This window comes from Etheostoma cragini, chromosome 1, assembly GCF_013103735.1.
Source record: "Etheostoma cragini isolate CJK2018 chromosome 1, CSU_Ecrag_1.0, whole genome shotgun sequence".
In the NCBI taxonomy this organism is placed as follows: Eukaryota; Metazoa; Chordata; class Actinopteri; order Perciformes; family Percidae; genus Etheostoma; species Etheostoma cragini.
In genome coordinates, this window is record NC_048407.1 from 6,751,482 (window position 1) to 6,778,353 (window position 26,872).

Consider the following 26,872-nt stretch of genomic DNA (forward strand, 5'->3'; position numbering starts at 1 on the left):
ATGCTAAATATAAGCCTTGTCGGTCTCCCCTTTTGTTGCACATACACGTGACATATACGTCATGACCAAACGTTATGCTATTAGTTATGGCAGATCGAGAGTTGCTCGGGCAGATCCAATAGTTTTAAACTTCAACAGAGGACCCGCTTGTCAATGGAGAGAGGCCAGACCCTCTGTACAAATGAAATGTACGAGAGTCTGGTAGGACCAGGCTACATCTCAACAATATCTTATCTTGATATTGTTCAGATGGACAACCAAAGAGTCTAAAGTACAACTTGGTGCAGACTCGTTAAACGCGAGCCCAGCTGATCCGTGCACCACGAGCATGCACGGACACTTTGATTCTCAACATATTGTTTGTTTTAGTATTCTACAAACCACCAGGGCGCAAACACAATTTACATTTATCTACTCTAATTAGTAACGTGGCTGTTGTTTATCTCCAAATCAAAATGACTGTCTGCCCCTAACACAGCTGTTAAGAACACTCTTTCCATGAGACTGTTTTTTTGCTTTGACAAAACGATCTCTCATCTTTTTCCTCACACTCCAGCAAAATATTTCTTCTTTTCCCAGTGTGGTGTCTCTCTCTGACCACCTATTTTTGTCTCTTCGACCCCCTGTGGTCTGTAGATGAAGAATCATACAGATGTTTGTAGCGGTGAAGCTGCTCGGCCACAGTTCTTGGCCAACTATGTTGAACTGAAAGCGCATGTGTACTCTAGAAACGACAGCCTTGGTTTCTTATGGTTGGTTATTTTATAGCTTGCGTACCTCGCGTCTGGAACAACCCGGCAAACCTAAACCTAGCTTTATAAACGGCATACAAGTGGCCTGCCATCATTTGTCTGTGTTGCCACTTGCCACCTTCTTCTCGCTGCCCCATCAGCAACATGCTTTAAGTTACTTGATCTAGATTCACAGTATTGGAATACACATATCAATATTAATTTTTATGTTATACACATAGTGATTTGAAATTAAGGATTGCTTCCATCACTTCCTCACAATTAAGTGGCCTGACCCTATTTACCAATCTGTCCAGTTTTCAGCTCTCCCATAAACAACACATCATGTACATTTCTTTTATCTATTTGTCCTCTCTTGTAGCTTTGACAGCCAGTGAGAGTGATGGGAGTCTCCTCATAGAGCAGTACGCCCCCTGTCCCCTCTGTGCCTTACTGGGCAGACAGAAGCCGGCCGAGCTCCTAGCCAGCCTTGCCTGCCAGGTCGGAGACAAAGGAGCGCGTGGAGGAGCTGACCGAGGAGGAGGACCAGCAGGAGGAGTTTGTTACTTTAACATGGAGGACTGTGTGCTGGCTGCAGTGGAGAAGGAGCACATCATCTGTCCTCAGCACCCTGAGCAGCCAGTCCCCCTCCAGGAGCTGGTTCCAGAACTCTTCATGACGGACTTCCCTGCACGGTAACCTCTTACCATTTAATGGACCAAAAAATTTGACAAATGTGTCACATAGCTGGCTAGTGTTGGTGCCCTGTTGTAGTCGGTTGTAAGAGTCACAAACTAAGCAGAAAAAAAAAAGGCTTTAGAAGTTAGGAGTTTTTATTTAAGAAGTTAGGATGCAGGTATAATACACTTATCCTATCCTCAGCATAGGATAGGACCATTGACTTATGAAATTTTGTCGGTAACTGTAGTAGTAACTTTATTCCTAACCCGAAATACCATGGTTACCAAGCAGTACAAAGGTTTTTGCTCAGTGCCAAGCTCAACTAGTGAAACTGTTGTGGTCTTTGTCTTAAGGAATTAATGTTGGAGACACACTGAGAGCCTTTTGATCATTTTTAAACACATAAACATACACACACATTGACAGTCAGCTGCTCTGCAGGGCTTTCTGCAACAGTTAAACATGCCCTCCAAATATTAGTACTATAATTGGACTTGAGCTTTTAAAGAATGAATGACGGATGTTGGGAACACAAATACCACCAACTAACATCAATCACTTTCACAGCTGGATGCTAGTAGAAGTGTGTCCGCGTTATGATTGTGGCCAATATTTATCTTTTATGATTGAACCATCCTTTATTTCTTTAGTGTTTTTATGTCACTTTAACCCAAGGTTACAACAGGTTAACAATTAGTCATGGCAATTTGCATTGCATTACTTTTGCAACAGTAGGGTTGTCATGATAATTGACCAAAAATGAAAGCAGGATCAGCGAATCCACACAGAATTTTTCTTACCACCCCGCATACGATGTATGGAGATGACTGAATCAATGACAAATGTCTAGTGGTGTCTGACTAAGAATTTACAAAGGAATATCAGAATCATCAAGTCATGCCTGTTGTCAACTGACCGTTGAATCATGGGTGGGGTGGGCAAGGGGTGCAGGGGTCTAGAAGATTCAATTCAATTTTATTCAAAGTATCAAACCATAACAAATTATCTCAAGACAATTTACAGATGGAGTAGGTCTAGACCACATTCTATAATTTACAAAGACCCAACATTTCCCCCAAGAGCAAGCATTTAGTGCAACTGTGGCAAGTAAAGCTTCCTTTTAGGTAGAAACCTTGAGCGGTGAGGAAAAACTTCCTTTTAGATGGAAACCTCGGACAGACACAGTCTTTTTGTGGACAGCATCCGTCGCTGCCGGATGGGACACAGAGACTCTGATACAGATATGGAGAAATATGATTCATAATTATTATAGAAGTTGGTATGATGAACAGTGACCATTATAGTTACAAAGATAATATAACTATGATGATAAATAATAGTAATAGCAATTCAGGCTATAGTAGGGCATAGCAGGTTGCTGATGAGGATCACAGCGGCAGCTGCATCAATGGTTTAGGTGCCACCCCAATCCAATGAAAACTGCAAGGTGAGAAAACTCAAGGAATAAGCTCCCCGGATCTAAGTTAAAAACAAGCATTACTGGGACATAAATGCAAACATAAAGATGCTCCTCCCCTGGTCACGGATCGTGGAAAGTGAAACTTGAATTGTGGAGTTATGGAGTGGTTTGATTTATTCAGGCACTTTAAAATGATTTATTTAAATGTTTCTTTCTTTTACATATTTAATATACCATCATTACTGAGATTAAACTGCATTATCTTCATATTTGCACTAAATAACGCATTCAATAAACAGAAACATAACTCTTGCAGCGCACATAAACAGATGTGCAAAATTATATGCGTTACTATGCCAGGTAGAGTGAGCTACTATTGACAGGGAGAGAGAAAGACAGTGTGATTACAAATATATTGCACATAAGGGGGGAGAGTAGCTTCCACTTAAGGGGCAACCAAGCGTAAAGTGTCTTTGCTAGTTTAAGACCGACGCAGTTGTGAATTTCCTGTCCACTGGGATGAGCATGTGTCTGACAGGATGGGGGGGCCTGGCTTCACGTTGGTGGCTCTCTATCGTGATGCCACGTCAACAACTATAGCCTACCTTACAGACAACCAGTATATGCAATGTACTTACTTTCAAACCTACTCATCTTAAGAAAATGAAAACAATGTGTTGGTTAGAGGAACAACTAACCTTAAATTAGAGGCAATAAAAGACCATGAGTTATCCAAGTCTAATACAAGTGCACTGCCATACAGCTGGCAAATTTGGGACCTCAGGAGCAGAGTGTGGCAATAAAGGCACATTTTTTTCACATCACTTTTTATTTGCTTATATTTATAAAATGTATATTAATACAAAATAATGTACTGAAGCAATTCAAAATATGAACTTTCTTTTATAAATTTGAATCCTGGAAAAGGTGGCTCGTAAAAAATATAAGTGGCTGGTAAAATTGGGAAAAAAGTTAATGTCCCACCCTGGGCTGTATATAAACTTATTGGGAGGAAACCGGTAATTCTATGTAAAATCTGACATTGAGCAGCCCCATATAGCAAAGATTGTCCTGCATGCACGTAACCCTGTACAATCTGACCAGCAGCTAAACACTTTCCACCATGAAGCACTGGAGACTGGAATTGTTATAACTCAGTTTATTTGATTTAGAAATTCAATTCAACGGTGACAGCTGCAACCATGATCTTCGAACCTCCCTGATCCAAGGAAACTGTGGGAAAAAGAACATAAGGACTCTGGGGAAAGACCCCCCAGAGCTAGGTTACAGACAGGCATTTCTGGGACATGGATGTACACAAATGGAAAGATAGAGGAGAGAGGAGCTCAGTGTGTCAAAGGAAGTCCCCCGGCAATCTAAAACTATTACAGCATAACTAAGAGAGACATGGTAAAGAGAGGAGACTGGTCGAGCCAGAACTCTTCCTTGCCGGGTCGTGCTGTACTGCCCTGCCTCCTTCTAGTGTTATTATATTATAGACTATATGGTAAATTTATCTGACTAAAATGAAGAGGAGAAGAGAAGGGGTGCTAAACACCCTCCCTCGCCGGTCTAGACAAACGCTACAACTCATCACTCCCTAACTAAAAGCTTTATCAAAGTGGAGAGTTTTAAGTTAACTATTAAATGTGGTGACGGTGTCTGTCTCCTGAACCCAGACTGGAAGCTGATTCCACAGGAGGGGAGCCTGATAGCAAAGGCTCTGGCTCCCATTCTACTTTTAGAGACTCTAGGAACCACAAGTACTGTAACTCTGAGAAAGGGTGAAACTTGGAATTGAAATACAATGACCAGTTACTTACAAATTGATAAGTCACAAACATTATACAATGGTAATTGTGAAAAGAATATAACTATACGTCACTGTAACGCGGTAGTACATACAGGAGCTAAAGCTGAAATAATAGAAATATGTAATGAATTGTTATACAGTGTACGTGATATAACCTTCATTGTTTATCTAAATATAATTACCTGTAGCATAACCCAAGGTAATAGTGGGCAAACTAGCTTACTGAAGCATACTGTCAGTCTAATATGAACTATAAATCATCATCAAAAATGTAGATATTGCACATCAAACTTAGTGACAATAATTAAAAAAGTTTTGATAAGATAAGAACAGTATGTCAGCATCTATTTCACATACCGAGAATGCTAACCAAAGTCATGGATAGTATGGAGAGATGACAGCACAAATCATGAAGCTGTCCTGCTGTTGGTATTGAATCTGTGCTGCCTGCACGACCCGTCCTGCGCACGCGCAAGATGTTTGTGCATGCGCAGATGATAATCCTGTTTTGAGGATTCACAACACTGCACGATCTGTTCCACGCTCTTTGTTGTAGCCTCCACTGGGAAGCTAACGTTAGTTTAGCTAACAGCTAATTTAGCAAACGTCTGCTTACGTTACTTGTGTGCATTTAAAATACAATCAGTCAATCCTTGTCTTTATAGTTATTCCTGTAAAGTTAATTTAGCTGGAGCCGGCTTTTCCAAGTGTTTAGTTTGAGTTATCGTTATTTTATACTAATGTGGAATGTATGGTGTGTGTGTGTGTGTAAGATAATGACTTGTGTGTGTGAATGTGAAGCGTCAGACTGTCTGTGTTGTTAAAAGCTTAGTTCATTCGGCCTGACCTTGGGGATAAGCCAGTGCACAGGACGAGATAGAAGCCCAGCTGCAAGTTGTTTTCCCGTTGGGAGAAGGTGTGTGTGTGTGTGTGTGTGTGGGGGGGGGGGGGGGGGGGGGGGGGGGGGGGGGGGGTAGTTGATCAATTTCAGTCCAAATTAGGTTGACTCGTTGGAATTTCTTCGAATCAATGTTCATCAATCAATCGCTACCGACCTCAGTGTGATGCGTGCATCCAGTTCATGTAGTGATTTTGACAGTCCATCCAACTTTTCTGCCAATCCTGTGGTTACACGAAGCAACTCCACCAACACCGATTGTATCAATCCCCCTCTGCGCTTCCACAGTCCGGTCTGAGATGTTACAAGCCAGTTCCCTGGACTGGTCAGCCCTCAGATGTAAAACTGAGCATGCAGGGAATGTCCCACTGGGGGCAGACCGGCTTCCCCGGTGAAGCATGCTTGGGTGAAAAAATCTTGTCAATAGCGCTGGAATGACCAGGTAATCAATTCCATTTTGAATGTTCCAGGAAAGCAGCAGGCAGGGGACAAATTGTGGACCAGCAGATCCCGATGTTCTGGACGGAGACCAGTGAAGTCTATTAGAAGCTCTTTTCCGGTGATGGCTGAGCGTTACAGCGCAGCCTCCAACTGAGCTTGAAGACGTAGATGTGACCTGAGCAACTGTCTGAAAGTTGTAAATCTTCTGGTAGAGAAATCTCAGTCAATCCCAATCAGCAGAGACGGGGAGTGTAGGTATATGTTAGGAGATAACATAGGCGCAGACTAATTACTGCTAATTAACATACTAGTTAACATTAGTAATAAAACCTGAACAGCTAATGGAAGTCCAAACTGTCGGCAAACTCACCCTGTAGCTACTTTACGGTGATTCCTCTACTGTACAGCAGTGATTCCCGTGATTATGACACATTTGTTAGCCGATTTTTACAAAAACGTCTATGGAGCCATAAGGCAAGCTAAAAGGTAATGAAGGCTTTTTTACATTGTTGTGTTTCATAGAGTCTTTTAAACGCTTTAGATATAAAGTTAAAAATGGCGCCAAAATGAATTGCAGTCAATGAAATGCTAACTGCAGGTGATGACTTGCAAATATCAAAATAGCGTAATAGGGAGCTTCGCTTAGAGAGAAGAGGCTTACCCCCTTGTCGACACCTGCTCACATTCAACTTTCTGACTAAATCCCAAAGTTCAAAGGCCCTACAGTTCTTAAAGGATCACACATGCATGTGGAACAAACTACTGCCAGCGTTGGGAGAAGAAAAACATTTAAGTGATCAATATCCTGATGATATAGACCGAACAATGATACACGTTTTCATAATGCCTCTAAACCACGTACCACCAAATCACCAACATTCATTTAGATTTATTTTACTTCTGATTTTGTGTTTTATACAACTTTAATGAGCATTGTTGAATGGAGACCTAAGATGTTCAGTTACGACTGATTCCGTAATTGTTGTGTAGCTGACAATTAGAAGAAGAACAAGAAGAAGACATGCTTTTTTTATGAAATTCACATTTTCCCTACAGTTTGTACACATATTACATACTGTACATGCATGAAATACACACACAGGCTCAGGACTTAAACATGCACTGTTGGAGAGATGGACGGGCGCCTCGAGCAGTTGGTGGTTTATAGACATGTCAGTAACACTTTAAACAATATTTTATGACAATTGAAGCTAGTTTAATGACCTGAGTATTGGTGTGCTGTCTTTCCAGGACTCAACAACAACTGAGCTTTAGATTAGTTGAAGCTGACAGTTTTTACAAGGAGACCTGAATAAACTGTTGAAAACAAAACAATAGTTTATTCAGATGATCTAAACTACTTTATTCAGAGATCAAACTGACAGACAGTGCACATCAAATGTTGCAAATATTCCCTCATTGTACAGTGAAACTCTGCACACAACTGCAGGAAGTACAGTTGTCATTCACAGTTGAAGTATGAAGATGCTTATGTGTGGATTATAATGTTACTGTTCAGGTTGTTTTCTTTAAATTAAGCTTGGCTAACCTGGAGGTTTGTTTCCAACCTGTGTGTGTGTGTGTGTGTGTGTGTGTGTGTGTGTGTGTGTGTGTGTGTGTGTGTGTGTGTGTGTGTGTGTGTGTGTGTGTGTGTGTGTGTGTGTGTGTGTGTGTGTTAGCCTCTTTTTGGAGAGGGCCCATCTGGAGTACTCTGAGGGGGAGAGCAACATCCTTGGCCAGGGTGGCAGTGGAACCATCATCTACCAAGCCCGATATCGTGACCAGCCAGTGGCCATTAAACGCTTCCACTTCAAGAAGTGTCGACAGCAAACCATCAGCAGTGATACAGGTACAGAGGCATGTTTTTGTTTGTTTTTAATTATGAAATTGTTAAATGGTTTTTTGAAAGCTGCTGCTGTGTCAATACTAAATGCAATATTACACAATATCACACAACCACTATAACTTTTTATACTACCTCTAATGAATTTTACATAAGATGTCCCCATCAGGTTTATCTGGCACTGAATTTCATGACACAAAGGAAAAAGTAACTGTGAGAATGGGACTCCTGAGAATAATTTGACCTCGCGACACAACCTCACTACTGGTGAAAAGACGTATCACATTGGAGTTGTGTGGTCTCCTCTGATTGTACTGTGGCATACCTCTTTTCCACCAACATGGAACAGGTGCCGTAATGATTCACGCACCTAATTTTAAACCCTTCTAAGCATGTCATGGATTCTTATAACCAGAATCTATTTATCAAATAATTGTCCAATTCTAAATGTTTTATTGGCTTTCTGTATTTCTTATGATTGTACTGTCTGTGTTATAATTCTGTATTTGTCTTTGTAATCTGATTCGGTGACATTGAAAAGGAAGGTTGCCTCCCGATGATCTCTCAAGGATAAATTAAGGTTGAACGATTGTCAACCAAAAAGAAATTGCACACAAGTGCAGTGAGAAATTGTCGGGGGGAAGGCAAAGGGCATGCAGTGGAATCATTAGTATAATATAATTCAAGATTGTTTTTTGAACTAATCTCTGTTTAAGCTAACAGGCCCAAACCAAAATATCTCATTAACCTCTCATATGAACAGGAGGGAACTGGTAGTTGCCATGGTAACGTCCGTAGCTTAGTCTGAGAGAACGGGTCATCATGATTGATGAGACCCAATCGGGTGGAAAAACCTTTGCGTCAGTGTTGGTGTTGCTAAAAGTCTCCGTTATCAGCCTTTGAGACTGCAACACAACCCCACAGATTCCAAACCAAAACAGATGTGTCCAAATGTCTCCGGTTTAGGGGCTCTGAAAAGCCAGAGCAGTGTGAATGTGAGGTGTAAACATAGCAAGATATTCGTTTTTAAACCGAAACGTAGAAATGTAAATGTAGCGTAAGACAGCACTAAGGTTCCAAGAATCCTATATGGAACCAGTTCAAGAACCAGAACTGATTTGGTGAAAAAGACTGGCAGTTTTCCCCTCATTCCGCAGAGAGCACCAGAAAACAGACAAGTTTAATTTTGGCCTGTTATCAAGCTACTTGCTGAATGATTAATTGGCAACAGATGATATGATAAGCTGCCAAAAAAGTTGCTGCGAGACGAATGTTTTTTACACTGCAGACAACAACCTCACAGTCTGACCCCAGAGTTACTAAAGGTGACTAAAATCATTTTCACTAATTTTCACTGTGGTATGCAGTGGAATGTGGAATAACAGCATCTCATGGTCTTTATCAGCTGATTTTACTATCTCAAATATTGCATGACCTAAGTGTGGAACATCAGTCCCATGTTATTAGTTAGTGGTATGTGCGGAGATTTTAATCCTTAACTCTCTTCAGATGGACTTAAATAGAATCATGCAAACACCTTGAGCTGGGAATGACAGTTCCAAAAAAAAAAAGCTAACAAGGGTAAAGATTATTCTGGCAGACATATACCACCTGTATAAAAAGGTTTGTAAAAATAATTATCAATATGAGATCCTGGAGAATTCATCTGGGCACAAATCTGCTCTTTGCTTATTTCATTTGAAAGTATCCCTTTTTTCTATCCCCATTCATTCAATTCTTTCCTGCCCCTAGACACCATGGTGAAACATCTGCAGTCCGCAGATGCCTGTCACAGCTTCTCTGAATTTCGCCAGGAGGCCAGTATGTTGCACTCTCTACAGCATCCCTGCATTGTCTCTCTGGTGGGCATCAGCATCCATCCACTCTGCTTCGCCCTGCAGTTGGCTCCCCTGGGCAGCCTTAACACCGTGCTGGAAGAGAAGCACAAAGGCACAGGCACGTACTGAGATCTGCATCTTGTCATTTCCCACCTGGCGTTGGTCTCAAAGCTTTTTTCTGTTAGACTGGGTAAACCAGTCTGCCGGCAATTTGATTTCGCCCTGCAGCTTGGTCTGGAAACCTGCACGTTTAATTCTCCTGCTTCTGTTCACAATTTTACGGGAACCAATCACAAACTGGCTTATCTACCTGGCCGCTATTGATGGGTTTAACACAATGCCGATAGAGAAGTGGCCAAGCAAGTTCTTGTTTACATTCAACATAGTGGCCACAGAAGCGCAGCAGAGTACCAAGTCATTTGAACTATGCCCGTTGGTATGCCTTTTGTGCCGAGAAAATACAGAGCAGACTCCCCAGACCAATGCTCAATCTCAGTGGTGATAGCCAGACTACGTTTCTGTGTTAGTGGAACTGAGGTTGTGTTTTGTCCTTGTAGGCTCCAGGTACATGCCCCTTGGTCACATGCTTACTTTCAAAGTGGCCTATCAGATTGCTGCAGGACTGGCGTACCTTCACAGGAAGAGCATCATCTTCTGTGACCTCAAATCTGACAACATCCTGGTGTGGTCTCTGGAGGTCTGTATATGGGTCAGAGCTGCAAAGATTAATCGGATATTTGATTAGGTGTTAACTATTAAATTAGTCTATTTTGACAATCGGTTTGAGCTATTTTATGTAAAAACCTTAAATATTCTCTGTCAGCTTGTTGAATGTGAATATTTTCTAGTTGATTCTCTCCTCTGTGGCAGTAAACTGAATATCTTTGAGCTGTGGACAAAACAAGACATTAGAGGAAGTCATCCTGGACTTTGGGAAACACTGATCCACATTTTTCACCATTTTCTGACATTTTATAAACCAGGCAACTAATTGATTACTCAAGAAAATAATTGACTGATTAATCTATAAAAATAATGGTTAGTTATTAGATTATGGATTACCATAAAAAGGTTATGTTAGAAGTTTTGGATTTGGGTTTATTGACAATATTCTAATGGATTTATAATATAACATAACAACATGTTGGACTTCAGTTGTAGCAGTAGCATTCAAACTATATCAATATAAACTTTAATCCTATCAACAAACACTATGTTTTCTAAAGAAGCAGACAGGCTTGTTGTGTCTATCATCTTACTTGTTCACTAATTCATGTATCTTCTTCCAGGTGCAAGATCCAGTTAACATTAAACTGTCTGACTATGGCATTTCTCGACAAACCTTCCATGAGGGGGCGTTGGGGGTTGAGGGCACACCGGGTTACCAGGCTCCTGAGATCCGACCAGGCATAGTGTATGATGAAAAGGTACCAGCCTGCTCCTGATAACCCATATTAAGGGATGTTAAAAGTTAAAAGTTACCTTACCCCAGTATTTACATTTTTTGTTGGATGAATTTTAATTTCTGATTCATGGTGGGCCATAGCATCAGAGTTAGCACTACTGCAACCTCAAGCTCTTGTACAGCCAAAACGTTTATAATAGTTATAGGGCTATATCTTACACATGGTGCAGAGCAGCACAAAGCCCTTTGCAAGTGTCTTTGCTAGTTTAAGACCAACGCAGCTGTCTGGTCTTACAAGGAGATGTTTTCAATTACGTTTGAACTACAAAAACCTAAGTCAATTACGCAACATTTCATTGTTATTTTAACAGCGCATTAGTAAAATGCACCTTGGCTTGTGCACAGCGCGCTTACACTATCCTTTTTACACACACAGTAGTCTATCTTTCACGCTCCACTACAGGGATTGCTCCGGTACTGCAGAAAATTCCGCCACATGCATTTATTTTCCCTTTCCTTTCGTTTTCTTTGCGTTGGAGTATTAAATTTGGTTGATTTATAAGGACTATTGTTGACTGCTCCCCAGATCTCTGCTTGGTAAATTGAGACAACTAGCTAGACTGTCTGTCCAATCTGAATTTACTCTCGCATAACTATTTTGCAGCGGCTCTTTGCTGAGTTTAGCACCACCCATGACAATTCTGATTGGTGTAAAGCAATGCCATTAAACCAGAGTAAGTTTTCCTCCCATCCCCGACTGTTACGTGGAGTAGCCAGACCCTCCGTCAGCGTGCTTTGGAGGAGGGCAAAGCGAGACTACACACACAGGGAAAAACATGCAAAAGAAAAATATTACAACTTCACGCACAAGAAGATCAGTTTCTTCTCTTGAAAATCACTCCTTCCTGCTTAGCAAATCAGCCATCGTAATAGCAATGCGCCAAGGTACAAACGCGCCTAAGTTTTAAAAGGAATGGGAGATGAGACTGTGATTGGTTGTTACGCCCAAAACACACCTATCATTAATTAAGAGACTAAGTACAATTCTTTTGAAACCTGGACCACGGACCCCTTTTTCCGCTCCTAAGCTAGCAAAAGTGGATTCGTACACGCCCTAAATGCACCTGCGCCATGTGCCACATGCCGTGCACTTAGATCGTTACAATAGGGCCCTTAGTGTTAGCAGAGGTAGCTGCCTATTCAACTTTCTTCAAGTCTGTGTCCAGTTTGATCTGAGGGCAGCTGTAACATCTTCAATTCACAAATCTATTTTGGCACATATTTATCGTTTCATTTTATAAAGCTTGACTGTCTTGGCTTAAAACCAGTGACTGGGTTAGCATTAGCAGCTTCACCGCTGTGCAGGGTGAACGTCGATTTTAGTCAATAGTTTTTGAATTCAGCCGGCATGTGTTCTCTGTCCCGACTAGACCAAATATTGCAGAATTGTCTAATAGTCAATTATTTTTTATGATCACATTTCTTTGTTTAACCACAATTAATTGCTTTATTAGCTAAGATCTTTAGGGTTTGGCTGTTGATGGTAATTGTTGAATATGTTTAGCTATCCAAATTGTAATTATAAAAGGAATTATTGGTCGGACTGTTGAGCTAAAGCTATGCTACTTGTCGGCACTTGGGCCTATATATGTTCATAGCAAGAAAAATGACAAGGGTGGATACAGTTAGACAAAATATTTTATTATAATAAAGAGGCGTTGTTTACTTTATAGACTATAATTGTGTAATTGAATTATCTGAGTCACATATCAGTGGATTTTTTTTTCTGAGACAATTAATTGTACTGCCACATTTGGAATTGTTATAACTCTAGTACTAACTTCCATTCAGAGGCTCCTGCTCTCCTTTGGGAGGCTAGCTTTACTATGGCTTACTGTTAAACTAGCCCCTTTCTTTTGTAGTGGAAGCTTTCAAAGAGAAAAATATCTGTAAGCCTCCACCTCTATTCATCAGCCCCTGTCCCACAGAATCCGCTGACTTCAGCCAATCAAATACCTTTCCTCTTATCCTGGAAGTTAATTGTACTTTTTGATGAGGTTTAACTATTCTAATAGGATGCAGACAAAGCCAGAGAGAGAAAAAAAGATGAAGCAAGTGGAAAAAGAAAGTGTAACTGGAAAATAAATGTAAAACAGCTTTATGGCTGTTAACGTTTTTTTGCCAGCTGTGAGTATCTTGGCAAGAATTGGAAGTGTCTGTGTTTGTCAGTTTAAGATCTTGACATTATACAGTAATGCTCCTAAAAAACTGCTACAAGCCATTTCTTTATAGGCTTGGATAATAGCAACAATACTGAATGACAATTAGTCTACCTACTTTAACCCTAATCCAAATATAATCCTCTTCCGAATCAGCAATGTTATTGCCAAGACTGTTAGCGTGAAAAGTGAATTTCTCTATGTGATTTGGTGCATAAGAATAAACAGTGCAGATATTATAAAAGAGTAAAGGAATTTAAAATAGTAAATAGGAAAAAATATATCTTATTTTAAAATGAACAGCTGTATAATTTTGTGCTGGAATGTGCAAAATATTGTGCAAAAGTTCACAGTATACAGTACAAGGACAAAGAATATGTAATGTACATGTAGAAAGATAGTAAAATTGGCATTTTAGGCCTTTATTTGATAGGACAGCTTAGACATGAAAGGGGTGAGAAGGGGAATGACAGCAAAGGGAAGCAGGTTGGAATTGAATTGAAATAATATATGGGACGCACACTCAACCAGGGCCTCAGCTCAAAGTTGTTTTATACCAAACGGGGACCTCTCATTATTTACAGCAGTAATTGTGAAATATAAAGTCTACTTGTGATATGTTTGGGGGTTAAATGACACAACAAGAAGTCACACAAATGGGCCATTTCACCAACGCACAACCCTGTGACTAAACACCCTGAATTCCGTTTCCTTTTTTTACATGAATCTTGATTGTCATAAATATGCGTGTACTTTTGACTGAAAAAACCCTAATCCGAATCAGTGCAGGCAACAGGGAGTAACTGCAGCTACGTGTATGACCTTCCACTGAGCTTCCCCCGACAACTGCCATTTTAGCTCAGTGGAAGCTCGTACACGTAGCTGCAGCTACTCCGTGTTGCCTGCACCGATTTGGGTTGGGTTTTATTCAATCAAAAGTACACACATATTTATAATGATCATCATTAATAAATAAATAAATCGCCGGAATTTTCCTTTAAGGAAGAGTTTTCCTGGTTTATCTGGTGCATTGTATTTGTTGGTCTTATCAAGTCATTGGTCATCTTATAAGTCATTAGTCCTATTCGGTATTCTCCTTTCATTTGTCACCTGACCTGTATATAATACAACTTATTATGCTACATAAGATAATACCTCCAGTATTTACATATTACAAACAAGGATGAGAGAATCCGGTGTCTTTGTCTTTTTAGTGGGGATAAAAACTAACTACATAATACAGAGTGATAAGGTGCTAGACCAGTCAGATTGAGGTCAGGAGGACTTCCTTATAAGAATATTAGCTGGGGTATTCCATAACATACCAGAGACCTTAAATATATCTGAAGCAACTACCAAGTGATGTCACCACAGATGTAGTTGAGTGATTTGGCATTGCACAACTGTTTTCTCTGCAGTTATTCTAGGAAGTCACCCAAGGGCTGAGTCCACCATTACTCTCTGTGACCACAGACAGAAATCTTCAGATTTGGGTTTCTAGGATGAGATGAACAAGAAAGGAAAACAACTAGAGTACCTCTTTACTTTATATACACAAAGTATAAGTGTTTGTTTTTTTAAATCACACTTAATGAACAAATGTGCTGTTTGGAGTCAGTGTCGAACGAGGAAAAAAACAACACGGCGCTCACTTAAATTGACTCCAGAAGATAAGAGGAGTGCAGGATAAGCCAGAGTTGTGGTGCTGTGGAGTATCTGGCTAGTCTCCATTGTCATTATCAGTAAAAGTCAAGCAATCATTCACCTCCCCCCCCCCCCCCCCCCCCCCCCCCCCCCCCCCCCCCCCCCCCTCTCCCTCTGCTGGTTAGTAAAGGATTATAGTTGCACCTCATCTTTCAAAATAGTTTTTTGGCGTTATGTCTTGCTATTGGGCTGGGAACTTTTTTTTTTTTTTTAATTGATTTCTTTCTCTAGATGTTATACTGTGTGTGATTGTGTGTGTGTGTGTGTGTGTGTTGTTTGTGTGTGTGTGTGTGTGTACACAGTATTTATAGCAAAACATTTTTGATTTGTTACCACTGGCGCCCCTACCTCATATCTGTTTCCAGCAAAACATAGCAAAGCAAAAGATGTTGAAAATCCATGTGATGTACTTCTTTAAAAATGAAATAAAAGTCAGACTGACTGACATGTGATGTGCATTCCTCTTGGAAAACAATTAGTTTTTAGAAATGTCACATCATATATTGTCTCTTGAAGATATTCATTTTTTATTAAAGAAGGAAAAGAAAATCCCAATACTCAATACTATCCAACCACAATACTTACCGCAATAAATGAAAATTGCAATACAAATCAAATGCAATCAAGGAAAAAAGCATATTGTCCCAGCCCTACTTGCTATGGTTACATTTACTCTTTACTCATTTCAGTTTCAGTTTCTTTTTCTTACTATCCATTTGATTTGACCTGAAATGACCTGTTTACATTGTAAATGTTTTTAACTCTTTAAAGGACTCCCTTGAAAAAGAGGTTTTTAATCTCAACGGGACTTTCCTGGTTAAATAAAGGTTAAATAAAAAATAAAAATTGACATTCCTGACATCACATAACCAGCCAAACACACTTAAAATCCAAGGCTGGTGGCCTTAATACTTCTGAAACCTGACCTTGATGCCCCATGTTATTCCTCTCATCACCGCCTAAAGGTGGACATGTTCTCCTATGGTATGGTGCTGTATGAGCTGCTGTCTGGGCGGAGGCCTGTGCTGGGACAACATCAGTTTCAGATTGCAAAGAAGCTCTCCAAAGGCATCCGTCCAGTGCTGGGCAGTCCACAGGAGGTTCAGTTCTGCTGCCTCCACAGCATGATGACTGAATGCTGGGACACCAAGCCCGAGAAGGTGAGCCTCCCTTCTTGTTCACAATTCTATTCAAGTGCTGAAATTACTATTCAAATGTTATTTTTTTTTATTTTATTTTTATAAATATTTTGGCTAAAGTTAGCTAATCTCCTTCTACTTGCCTTGGTCTACCTTTATGTGAATACAAAATCCGTTAACTAACGTTACGTACAAAGTAACGTTAGTACAGGGGGGAGTGACAGGCGGCGGTTGGAAATTCGAAGAAGGATGGGAAATAGTTTTAACATGGCTTTAAAATCCACATCCACCAAGCCAAAATGCTTTTTATCATAATTTAGCTCGTTATGTTTTCCTAACTGTGTCGTTATAGTAGCTTAGCTGAGAGCTTCTTTGAGACAGCTAAAGTTAACTACAGCTATCAGAGTTAGCTTCAACTTAATATATTACCTTCTGCTTAGTCATCAATGTCGATACCATATTGGCTACCACTATTGTTACTTATTTTATGACAAATTGTTTTGGCTGTGCTTTCTAACATGATGCCATTGTGCTAACCGAGCACCGTTAGCCTTTACAACAGAGCTGCTTCATTACACTTGTTAGATAATGTTAAATTACTGAGTTCTGTTAATTGGTGTTTGTCGCTATGTGTTGGTGGTAGAAAATTAATTTAAATAAAGCAGCGTGTCAGAAATGCAATGAGCCATGACGTAGGTCGTCCCCTTCAAGGTTGGAAGTCCTTCTAGTGGACAGACCACAACAACAAGCACATGCTTAGTGGCATGGACAATGCATTAGCCTATGTAGTGTAGTACATATTAATAACAGGCTGCATTTGAGCATTAAATATTAAAATATTATTTGAATATTCCCCCAAAAAAAGGATCCCTACAGAGATAGAATAAGAATCTTTTTTGTTTAACCACAAACCGCTCCGAATTCATCATTGTCAAACTGTTCAGACATTCAAATAAACTTGTATAATTTTCACATGTAAATGGGTGAATTAAGGGTTTATTCCAACCAAAAGAGTGGTGATTGTTGGAACAGTGGAAAGACGAACCAAGACGGCATTTGATAGATTAAGTTTTGTTGACATCGATTGAAGTGTGTTTTACGGTTTAGTTAAATAAAGTCTGGTAGGTTTGGCAATAGCGATTTTGAGGCAGTTTCATGTTGGACAAAAAGGATCTTACTCTTTAACAATAGGTCTATCTCTGTATGGATCCTTTCCATAATCTTGTCAGACACTTAATGAATAATAATCTGAGCCTGTCAGTGGTAAAACAAGCACTTTTAGTGGACAGAACCTGAAGGTACGCAACTGTCCACTAACTAACATTGTAACTTGCTTAGCCACTGCTGACTGAAGCCTTCTCACTAGTTCATACTGGACTAATTTCAAAGATTGTTGTTTCAGTCAGTCACTTAGATACAAAAACAGAAGAAATAGGGTCCAGTTAAAAAAAAAAAAAAAAAAAAAAGTTACCCTATTCCCGCTTGCTCAAGACACATGATAAGACATTAACAAACTTACTGCACCATCACAGAGACCAAGGGATAGAACAGGTCATGTTTGCCGGTGTGTAAGATTGGGTACCGAGACCCGGTGCTGTAACAACCGTTATCTGCTGGACAAAATAGCAACACAGATTTAGGTGCCTCATTTTGGTGCCATTTAAATGCCTGGCTTGCCCTCTGATTCCCCGAAACAGACTTAGAGGCAACAGAAACATTGCTGCATGTGACACTAGTAAACGTTACACTTGACAACAGGTAACATTAAAGTTAACCTACCTTTATTTAGTGACTGGCTGCAACATACTAAAGCTAAACACTGTAAAGTGTAGAGGATTCCAACACTGGGACGTACAACAGTCTGCAGCTAAAGACACAAACTTGCTTCCTGCGGTTGTCAGAAAAACTGGTAAGCTTTGTGGTGCATTCAACGTTATTGTAAAATACCCATTTCCCATCTAGTAGTTGTTTTTGTTGTCTTATAACAATGACTTATTTTCACCATTAAATTGCTGGTAGTTCATGATAATACATTTTTTAATGAATCATTTAAATGTGACCTATAGCCTTACAGGATTTTGCCGGAAATTAAAATTAAAATTGAGACCTTAAAAAGTCTTAAATTATTATATCATTATACTAATTATATTATTATTATAAGTATTATCTCTTAGATCTAAAATAATTTTCAACAGGTCTTTATTTTACTATGTCAGGAACGCTACCTCTAACGCTCCGGCATTGCTTTATTTTATTTTTATTCTGTGGGGTTGTAGTTCTTTTGGTCGCTAGTCCAAAAATAATTGTCTGTATTACAACTACAAATGGGACCAACATGCAATTTAGTTTGCAGCCACTCTAGACACCAGTCCTATAATGCCAATGAGGAAAGAGTAGAATAGTTTAACCCTTGCTCTGTCTTTCTGTCAACTATGCAACTTTTAGCTTTTTTGGGTCAAAATTAAAAATGTTTTCTTATGACACTTTTCCAGTGGTTTTGTTGCTTTTTCCCCCGACATTTTTGTCGTTTATTTGCAATTTTTTTTAAATTGAAGAAAACTGTAGAAATGCTGCCTTAGCAATAAACACTGCGACTGTTAAAAAAACTAAAATACATAAAATAGAAACTCACCTCTGACTGACATTGAGTAACAACCAAAAGGCTGAACTAGATTGTATTTCAGTTTTATTAAATACAAGAAAAATACAATAATGTCATTAGTGATTAAGTGTAATGAAATTGCCTAAAGAAAAAAAATCTGTCAAACAGCATATTAAAGTTACCCTTTGTGCGTGTGTATGTGCAGAGGCCGGGGGCCATGCGGTGTGTGAGGCAGATGCAGGAGCCCAGCTTCCCCTGCCTCAGGTACCTATTGCCCTGTGACAGCCACTCGCAGCTCTTCTTGTCCCAGCTGCAGGGACACAGCGCTGTGTTCTGGAACGGAGATAAGGACAACAGGTTTGTTTCAACTCTTTAGTCTGCTAAAAAAAGAACTCTTCTTAGTCATTCATTTCTTGGGTTTGTTTCCCTTCACAAACCTCTCTCTTTTCATTTCCGAACAGTCCATTGGTAGTGGGTGCTCGGATCTTCACTAGTCTGTATTTTGCAGCGCGGTTATGGGGTTTTACAGACAAAACTCCCTGTAAAAACCCAGCATAGGAATGTAAACATATGAAATTAAGTTTTGTTTAATTCTTCTGGCTGCTGCGGTCTCTCTTTTTTTTCTTTCTTTTAAAAAAAAAACACCAACAGCAAAGCCCAACTTTACTTTTAATGTAATCAAACAAAGAGAAATGTTTTCCCCTCACCGAAAATAGTCATAAATCAGCACTAGAGTAATCTACTTCTTTTTCCAGCTGATGCAATAAATATGCAGAGGAGAAGAAATCACTCTCCCAAAATCATCTGATAAGGTGGTTATTTATTTGTGCTTTAGAACATTATCACTGCAAAACAAACATGAAATAAGCCTTATGTCTATAAACAATGACGGATTCAAGTAGTTACAAATTATAAGTTCTGCTGGTATACAGCTAGACTGGAGTATTTAATGTTAGCTGTTCCCTGAATATGATCTGAAAGCCCCGCCCATTTCCAGCTCTTAAGGTAATTGTTATGCATTGCTCCCGTGCTGACCCAGGTGAGCTCTAAATTATTATTGAATTATTAACTATTGTTGAAAACCCTTGTTACTGGCTTGGTTTCAATTTCCAAAAGGAGGGTTGAACCTTGATCAGACAACCCTAGCACAACCCTGGTCGGTGGTGTAAAAGAGGTATTCCTTTGACTTTTAGTGCCTTGCATGCATTTAAACTAAAGTGTCTGATATGTAATTTTATGTAACCTTAACAAAGCAGATTTACTACAGCAGTGTGTGCTGTAGTAAATCCTACAGCACACACTTTGATGCTTATACACCACAGTAGTCATAAACGCACACTACTGACTCCCAGGTGTCTAATGTAGCAGCTCTATTGTTTTCTGTGTGTCGCAGCAGGATTCCAGGCTAATCTCTGTACAATAAAAGCAGCTCTGATCCCTACGTACAGGTGGTGTTAATGACTGCAGCTGACTCCTGTAGTCTTCTTCCTGTTGTTAACTCCTTCACTGTGATAAGACCTTGTTAGCTCCCCTCCCCCAACACTCCCACTGTCACTAGACCTCAGAAACTTCAGAAAATGAACATGCTATAGGAGGCAGTGGCCAAGCAGCACCTCCAATTATTTAAACAAAGTCCATAATAACACAGATAAAAGTCGTCATCCTATCTTTCTGACCTTCTACCCACACTAAGCTGGTGTAGCATACAGTGCAAGAGAGGAAAAAAGAAGAGATAAAACTGTCTGCATCCTTGTTTTTCTCTTTTTTAACTTTGCATATTTGTTGATAACATGATGTTTGATTAGATGTTACAGCAGCACAAGAATATGAAATAAATAAAAGAAAGAAATGAAAACCACAGAATTCACAAGTAATACACATTACAATAACTAAGAACATATACACTACCGGTCAAAAGTTTGGGGTCACTTACAAATTTCTATACCACTCCATTTTAGACAGAATTTCCCATTATCAGCAACCATTTATCCAATGTTCCAAGGGCACATTCTGTTTGCTAATCTGATATCATTTTTTTTTAAATTGAGAAAACATTGGAGAACACCTTTGCAATTATGTAAGCACATAATGTAATATGTAAACTGGCCTATTTAAGAGGGGTCAGACAACAGTAACGGTAACAGAGGTGTAAGGTTACAAATGGCCGCTTTTCTGACTAGGGTGCCTGGGTCTGTTTCCCAACAGTTCAGTAAACTGCCGTTAGCGTCCTTAGCACCGGAGTTAAGTGCTGACCTGGCTGCTAGCTGGCTGGGGGCTGACTGTGGATGTGTTACAGGGGCTGTTGTCAGCTCTCATCCCGACTGAAGCCTTGCAGGGCTGGGAGATTGAGGCAGACAGACAGGGGTGTGCTAGCTAGCTAAATTACCATTAGATTAGTCGTCTACCTATACAGTTTACGTTACGGATTAATTTGTTAGCCCAAAGTTGTTAACCGTGGTCAAAACAATAATACTAAAAATAACTGTGATATAGTGTAATGAATGTCATAATCTTATGTTACCCACCAAGAATTAGCTAACGTTATAGAACTAGCATTAGCTACTCAAACAGCACCTTTTCGTTAGGCATCAAAACCCTTTTCCTTTTTGTTCCCAGGTTGGAAGCGGAATTTTGAATTACTGTTACCATTACCTAGGGATAAACGATATTGTGTTTCAGCATCAACATCGCGATGTTGACTCTCCTTTTTTGCTGTTTGATAGAAAAGGAAACTTTCACCGTTCTTCTTTTACATACCGGCCAACCCTTCCCCTTTAAGACAGGTATCCATGTGGGCATCATGTGTATGTGACGTTACCTAAAGAAACAAGGGGTCCATCTGTCAACTAAAGTTATGGTTTGAAGCCGGGACACTGGAAACGTAACACTAATCTACTACAGAATCTGTGTCTGTTTTAACCTCATTTACACTGATTTAATTGTTCTTGGATACACAGAGTTTGTTGCTAGTGCACATGCTGGCCCCGCTAGTTGACCCAAACCTGAAATTTAGAGGAAGCAACATGCAGTCACTGTTATCCACGTTAGCCTGGATTGATTGTTATAAGAATACAATGCTGTCATGCTAGTCAACCAGCTTATTTCTACCTAATTTCCGTCCAAAACCACTTCAGAAGAGTAACGTTAGTTACAGCGCTGACTTCCTCTGGTGTTAAAGCATTAAAGTTCAACAAAGAATGGTTCACATTTGAAAAGATCCTTTTTCATTTTTTTCTTCTATGATGTACTTCCCTGACAACATCACCGCAGTAGTCAAGAATGATTTATTATTTCCAAATAAAGCAGAAAGTCCTCTTTTAAAAATTACTTTTTTCATATTGCAAATACATCGCAGGGGAAAATATATCGCAATGTAAAATTTTTCCAATATTGTGCAGGCCTACCATTACCATTATTCTTATGTCTTATTTGAACAAGTTAATCAACCGCTGAAATGATTTAGAAAATATTGTTTTAAGGTAGAAAAGAATCTTTGGCTCGATCGATATTGAAATCAATCAATATCAATAAATAAGGTTTCTTAAGTTGTATTATGTTTATGGAGTATAACTGTAACACTGTTTAATGTTTGTTTTCATGACTGTTTAAAAGCCATTCTAGGGACAGACAATAGCTATAAATGCTGTTATGTTTTACTTTGAAGATTTGTTGCAAAAATGTTTATGTCTAAGCATCTGTCCCTATTTAAATAAACATCAAATGAAAAATGTGGTGGGACCTCAAACCAGAAAGGTTGGGAACCAGTGGCGTAAGCTATAGTAAATGCAGATTAAAAAAAAATGTGAATGAACTTTTTCATTCAATTTTTTTAAACAAAATGATTAATTTTTATGAAACATTAACCTTGAGGGAGTTTTTTTTGTGAACAATCAAAATTCCCTAATTTTTTCCTAATCTTACTCCAATTATCTAATTTATCTAGAGGAAGGCCAGAGTAAATTCGTCCAAGATGGTTTCTTCAATTTTACTTTGCACCAACTGTGTGGATTCACAGCTGTGGTAAAGTTGATCTGGGAAGTAGGTCTGCAAGTAATGAATGTTTACAGTGACCAGTGTGTGCAATAGCTTAAATATTAAACTTTTAAATATTAAACTAAAATTTTTTTAAATGTCCAACTCAGATACAATGTTTCAACTTGTCGGATGCCTTGTGTCAGATGCAATGCCCTCACCAGATCACAGCAATGAAACCAATTCATATGTTTAATACATACAGTATACTTACAATTGTATATTTGTGTGTGTAGGAGCTACAGTGTGGTGAATGTGGAGAAGGGCCAGGTGCAGGTGAAGAGGATGTCCTGTGCAGGCAGCAGGATCAGCTGTCAGATGAAGATAGCTAACGTTCTTTGGATGGCCACTGAGGTAAACCGCATTCACCATTTTCATGAAAATAAAAGTAATTTTTGCTTCACGTACAAAAGTACTGGTTCAGTTTATGTTTCAGTATGTAAGATGACCTGGCCACACACCTGGTGTTTGGACACTCTTTCTGTCAAAAGCCTGTCACACAGAGATTTGGCAATACTACCGGAAAGAAGGTCTGCCATAATGCGAGGCAGTGTTTTTTGTTTTTTTTTACACTGAACAAAACAACGCCGGCATAGACGGAGTGCATTTAAGTCCCGCCCCCACCAGAGTGAAAACAACTCTCTGCTCTCATTTGACTTGTATTGCGTGAAGGAGCCTCCTCGTCTATTCCGTTTATTAGCTAACTACAAAAAAGTTCCTAAAAGCTGGTGTGTGGTGATAAGCACTACCATCAATATAAAGAACCCATACGTTTTTATAGGCTGCCAAACCAAAAAAAAAAAGCTTTTATAAAGACAAGTGGATCAAAAGGAAGAATGGGAAGACTGGGGGATTCGATTCTAAGCTAATGGCATACCCGATGTTAGTTTGAAGCAAGCTTTTTATTACCAAGTCAGATATCCAAAAGGCAGGCGTAGGCAAACTAACGTTGTATTCATGAGTTTAGCTAGAGCATTGGATAAACGTAATAATACTAACAAATAGCTTACATTACCTTTCTAACTGGTAAGAATAAACTGGTAAAATAATCTTTTGACTTGCTTAAATCTCATGTTTTTATCTAGCTATGGGCACTTTGTTAATTAATACTAAATGACATTAGCACCTTCTAGTCCCTCTTTTAGCCCAACAATGCGGATATTGCATCTTCGGCTTCTGTCTTCCATGTCTGCTAGCTTCACTTCCATCTCCTGTTAAGCAACGGCCATGGTTGTCAAGAATTCTTGCTTGCTTTTCACTGTGGTCTTTAGGTTGTTCCCATCCAATCTGATAAAGCCAAAGCTTGCAGTCAGAGACTCTAGCCGGGCATGGATAGCAGTTAGCTTATTGTCGTTGTTAAGCCCCATCTGTTGAATCTGAGATTGGATCTGAGCAAAACGTGGTTCGAGGTAGCTTTTCTGTTTCTTCAGTAATGCTTTAATGCAGTAAAGATTGTTGAAGGTTTCTTGACAGTACATCCTGTGTATAATGTAATAATGATGTAAACATGTTTGTCTGGGATTTTACACGCAATGTCTTAATTATTGTAAAACATTTAGCATGTTTGTGTGATAGGAGCAGGAGGTTTTCATCTACAGTCTGAAGGACATGTGTCCACTCAGTCAACCCCAGAAACAGTTCTCCTGTCCAGGTGTCATCACCTGCCTGTTCCCTGTTCCAGCAAGAGAACAGGTCAGTTCACATTTTAACAAACACACACACACACACATAGTGCAGACCTATATAATCTCACTTTATGGGCATTGCTGTGACTTTACATATTGGTCTTGTTTCTATAAAAGTTACGTGACGGCATTTGTAGTAGGTCAGACCTGTAACATTTAAGTGACACTTCCAACACAGCTGAACTTAATTGAATGTTGTTAAGTTTACTTAAAGACTACAGCACAAGGTTTAATACACACAGAGATTAAATGCATGATCACTTAAAAATCATCTGAAATCAGTTAATTAAACCAGGAAACATTTGATTTTTTTCCTCTCAGAGAGATGTTTTGACCCTGATGCACTTTGTAAACCTGATTGATATAAACCTTATATAGATAATCAGAACAGCGCGTCCATGTCAGCTGCATTGGATGAATATATGAATATTTAGCAAAACGCTTTACAGCATGTGAGCAAATGAGAATTCCAACATAACCTCTTGTGCGTTATCAGAAGAAAAAGAACAGGCAGGCTAATTGAAGGAACGCAGCAATCTGATATTTTTAGAATGAAAACGAAACCATTGCAGGTAGAAGGGGACAGAGGCAGCAGAATTATCTAATAATGATACAACTGAATGGATTCCCTCATGCTCACAGTTGAGTATTAAGGCTTTAACTTTAAAATCAGTGAAAGAAACAATCTTCTTTGTTTATTTCATTATTTTCCAACTCATCGTTGTTCTCCAGTAACATACTACATTTTAAAGAGCTTTCAATGACGTTTTCACATATGAACTCCAGACTACGTCCGAGGAATCAGATCCAGACATATTTCCAAGTTTCCCTTTCACACATGTAGCACACAACAGAAGATTGTCCGTGTCAGATATTGGAAATACTCCAGACTATCCAAGTGATTCAGATATTAGCATTCTCACATACAGCTCTGCTGGGTAATGTCTAAATAATTGCAGGTGAGCTGTGCATGTGTGAAAGCCGCTTATGTTTGAATAGTCTTCACAACGTTCCACTTCCTGAATTGCTCCAGGATATTCTGCTGAATGTCCCTCTTTTTGGCCACATGTTCTTTACCTTCCGCTTTTATGTGTTGGAATTTTAGATCTCTGTAGGGTAAATCAACCAGTAATAACAGTGTGCTAATAGCTTACCTGCCACTCACAATTGCCCTTAAACATCTCACAGCCGGTATTATTGGCTGTGAGTCTCAGGTACCAAACAATGTATTTGTGGGAAGAAGTTACTTTATGGTCTGTACTGCCGCTCCCCTCTGACCAGCTGCCCTGTTAACCATCCACACAGAACTGCTATACACTTGGGTACCTTTTGAAGTGTGGCTGGTAGCATCAAGTTGTTAGAAGGGTGGTGGGTGTTGTTGGGACGGGGTTGGGGGATGGATGAGAATGAAATGTGATCATCTTTTTTGTATAAATCTGTGATCGTCGGATATTATGGAAGGGTGTATCCCTTGTATTAAGCCAGCCAGTAATAACATTGCAGTTCACAGTTCATATCAGCAAATGTAAAAAAATAAATAATAATAAATAAATAAAAAACACTGTACAGCGATTATTTTGTATTACAATGTACTATTCGGAAATGTTAATGTCACAGCAGTAAAGGACGTAGGAAAAACCCAGAACAGGCTTCTGAAACAACATGTAGAGAATGGGACACTAAAACCTTTCATTGCAAGTCCGAGGGCCCTATTTTAACTGAGCACGGTGTAAAGCGCATGGCACAAGTTCGTTTAGGGTTTGTCCAAATCCACTTTTGCTAGTTTGACGGCGTAAAAAAGGGTTAGTGCTCCAGGTGCATGGTTCAAATAGGTTATACATAGTGTCTTCATTAATTCATGTGTGTTTTGGGCGTAACCGTTAACGAGGTCAGCAGGCCAGTGGAACCCTATTATTATCCCAAAGACTATTATTTTTCCATTTTAAAAAGTCACCCAACAGCCTAAACCAAACATGTTGGGGGAGGGGGGCAGGTCAATTTGCTATTTAAACGATGTGGGTGCTGGATAGTCTTGTGTCGGCTTTGTGCTGTACTGTGCCGGGTGCAAGGTAGGACCTTTAGAGTGTATATGATTATTAAAATGTAAATGTTTCTAACCTGTTAAGAGCCTGGCCAGAGTGTTTGCGGGGATGTCTGACGGCCTGGTTGCAGTGTACAGCTTGGTGGAGGGCCTTCCTCTGGAGGGGGAGACCTACCTTTGTTTACACACCCTCAACAAGACAGTGTTTGCTCTGAAGGACTCAGATCCCAGACAGAGACCCTACCCAGTCAGGAGCATGGCACTGGTCAACAGTGGCTCCCAGGTGAGCAGATGATCTGTCAGGAATGTCATGTTTGATAAGTCACCAACAAGTAGGGCTTGGCGATATAACAATATATATCGCTGTCAAAACAATACAT

The 26,872-nt window shown here is 39.6% G+C and overlaps 1 protein-coding gene across 3 annotated transcripts in view; it reads left to right on the forward strand.

Moving 5' to 3' along the window:
• The window catches only part of lrrk1 (leucine-rich repeat kinase 1), a 101,815-nt gene that overhangs the window by 66,562 nt on the left and 8,381 nt on the right, over positions 1 to 26,872 (forward strand). For all 3 annotated transcript variants that reach the window (XM_034873496.1, XM_034873572.1, XM_034873639.1), the window contains 10 exons: positions 1,114 to 1,426; positions 7,664 to 7,833; positions 9,580 to 9,783; positions 10,223 to 10,362; positions 10,955 to 11,092; positions 15,959 to 16,153; positions 18,940 to 19,091; positions 23,003 to 23,120; positions 24,342 to 24,458; positions 26,578 to 26,775. In XM_034873496.1, the coding sequence (XP_034729387.1) occupies positions 1,114 to 1,426; positions 7,664 to 7,833; positions 9,580 to 9,783; positions 10,223 to 10,362; positions 10,955 to 11,092; positions 15,959 to 16,153; positions 18,940 to 19,091; positions 23,003 to 23,120; positions 24,342 to 24,458; positions 26,578 to 26,775 (1,745 nt within the window). The remainder of the gene's footprint in view (positions 1 to 1,113; positions 1,427 to 7,663; positions 7,834 to 9,579; positions 9,784 to 10,222; positions 10,363 to 10,954; positions 11,093 to 15,958; positions 16,154 to 18,939; positions 19,092 to 23,002; positions 23,121 to 24,341; positions 24,459 to 26,577; positions 26,776 to 26,872) is intronic.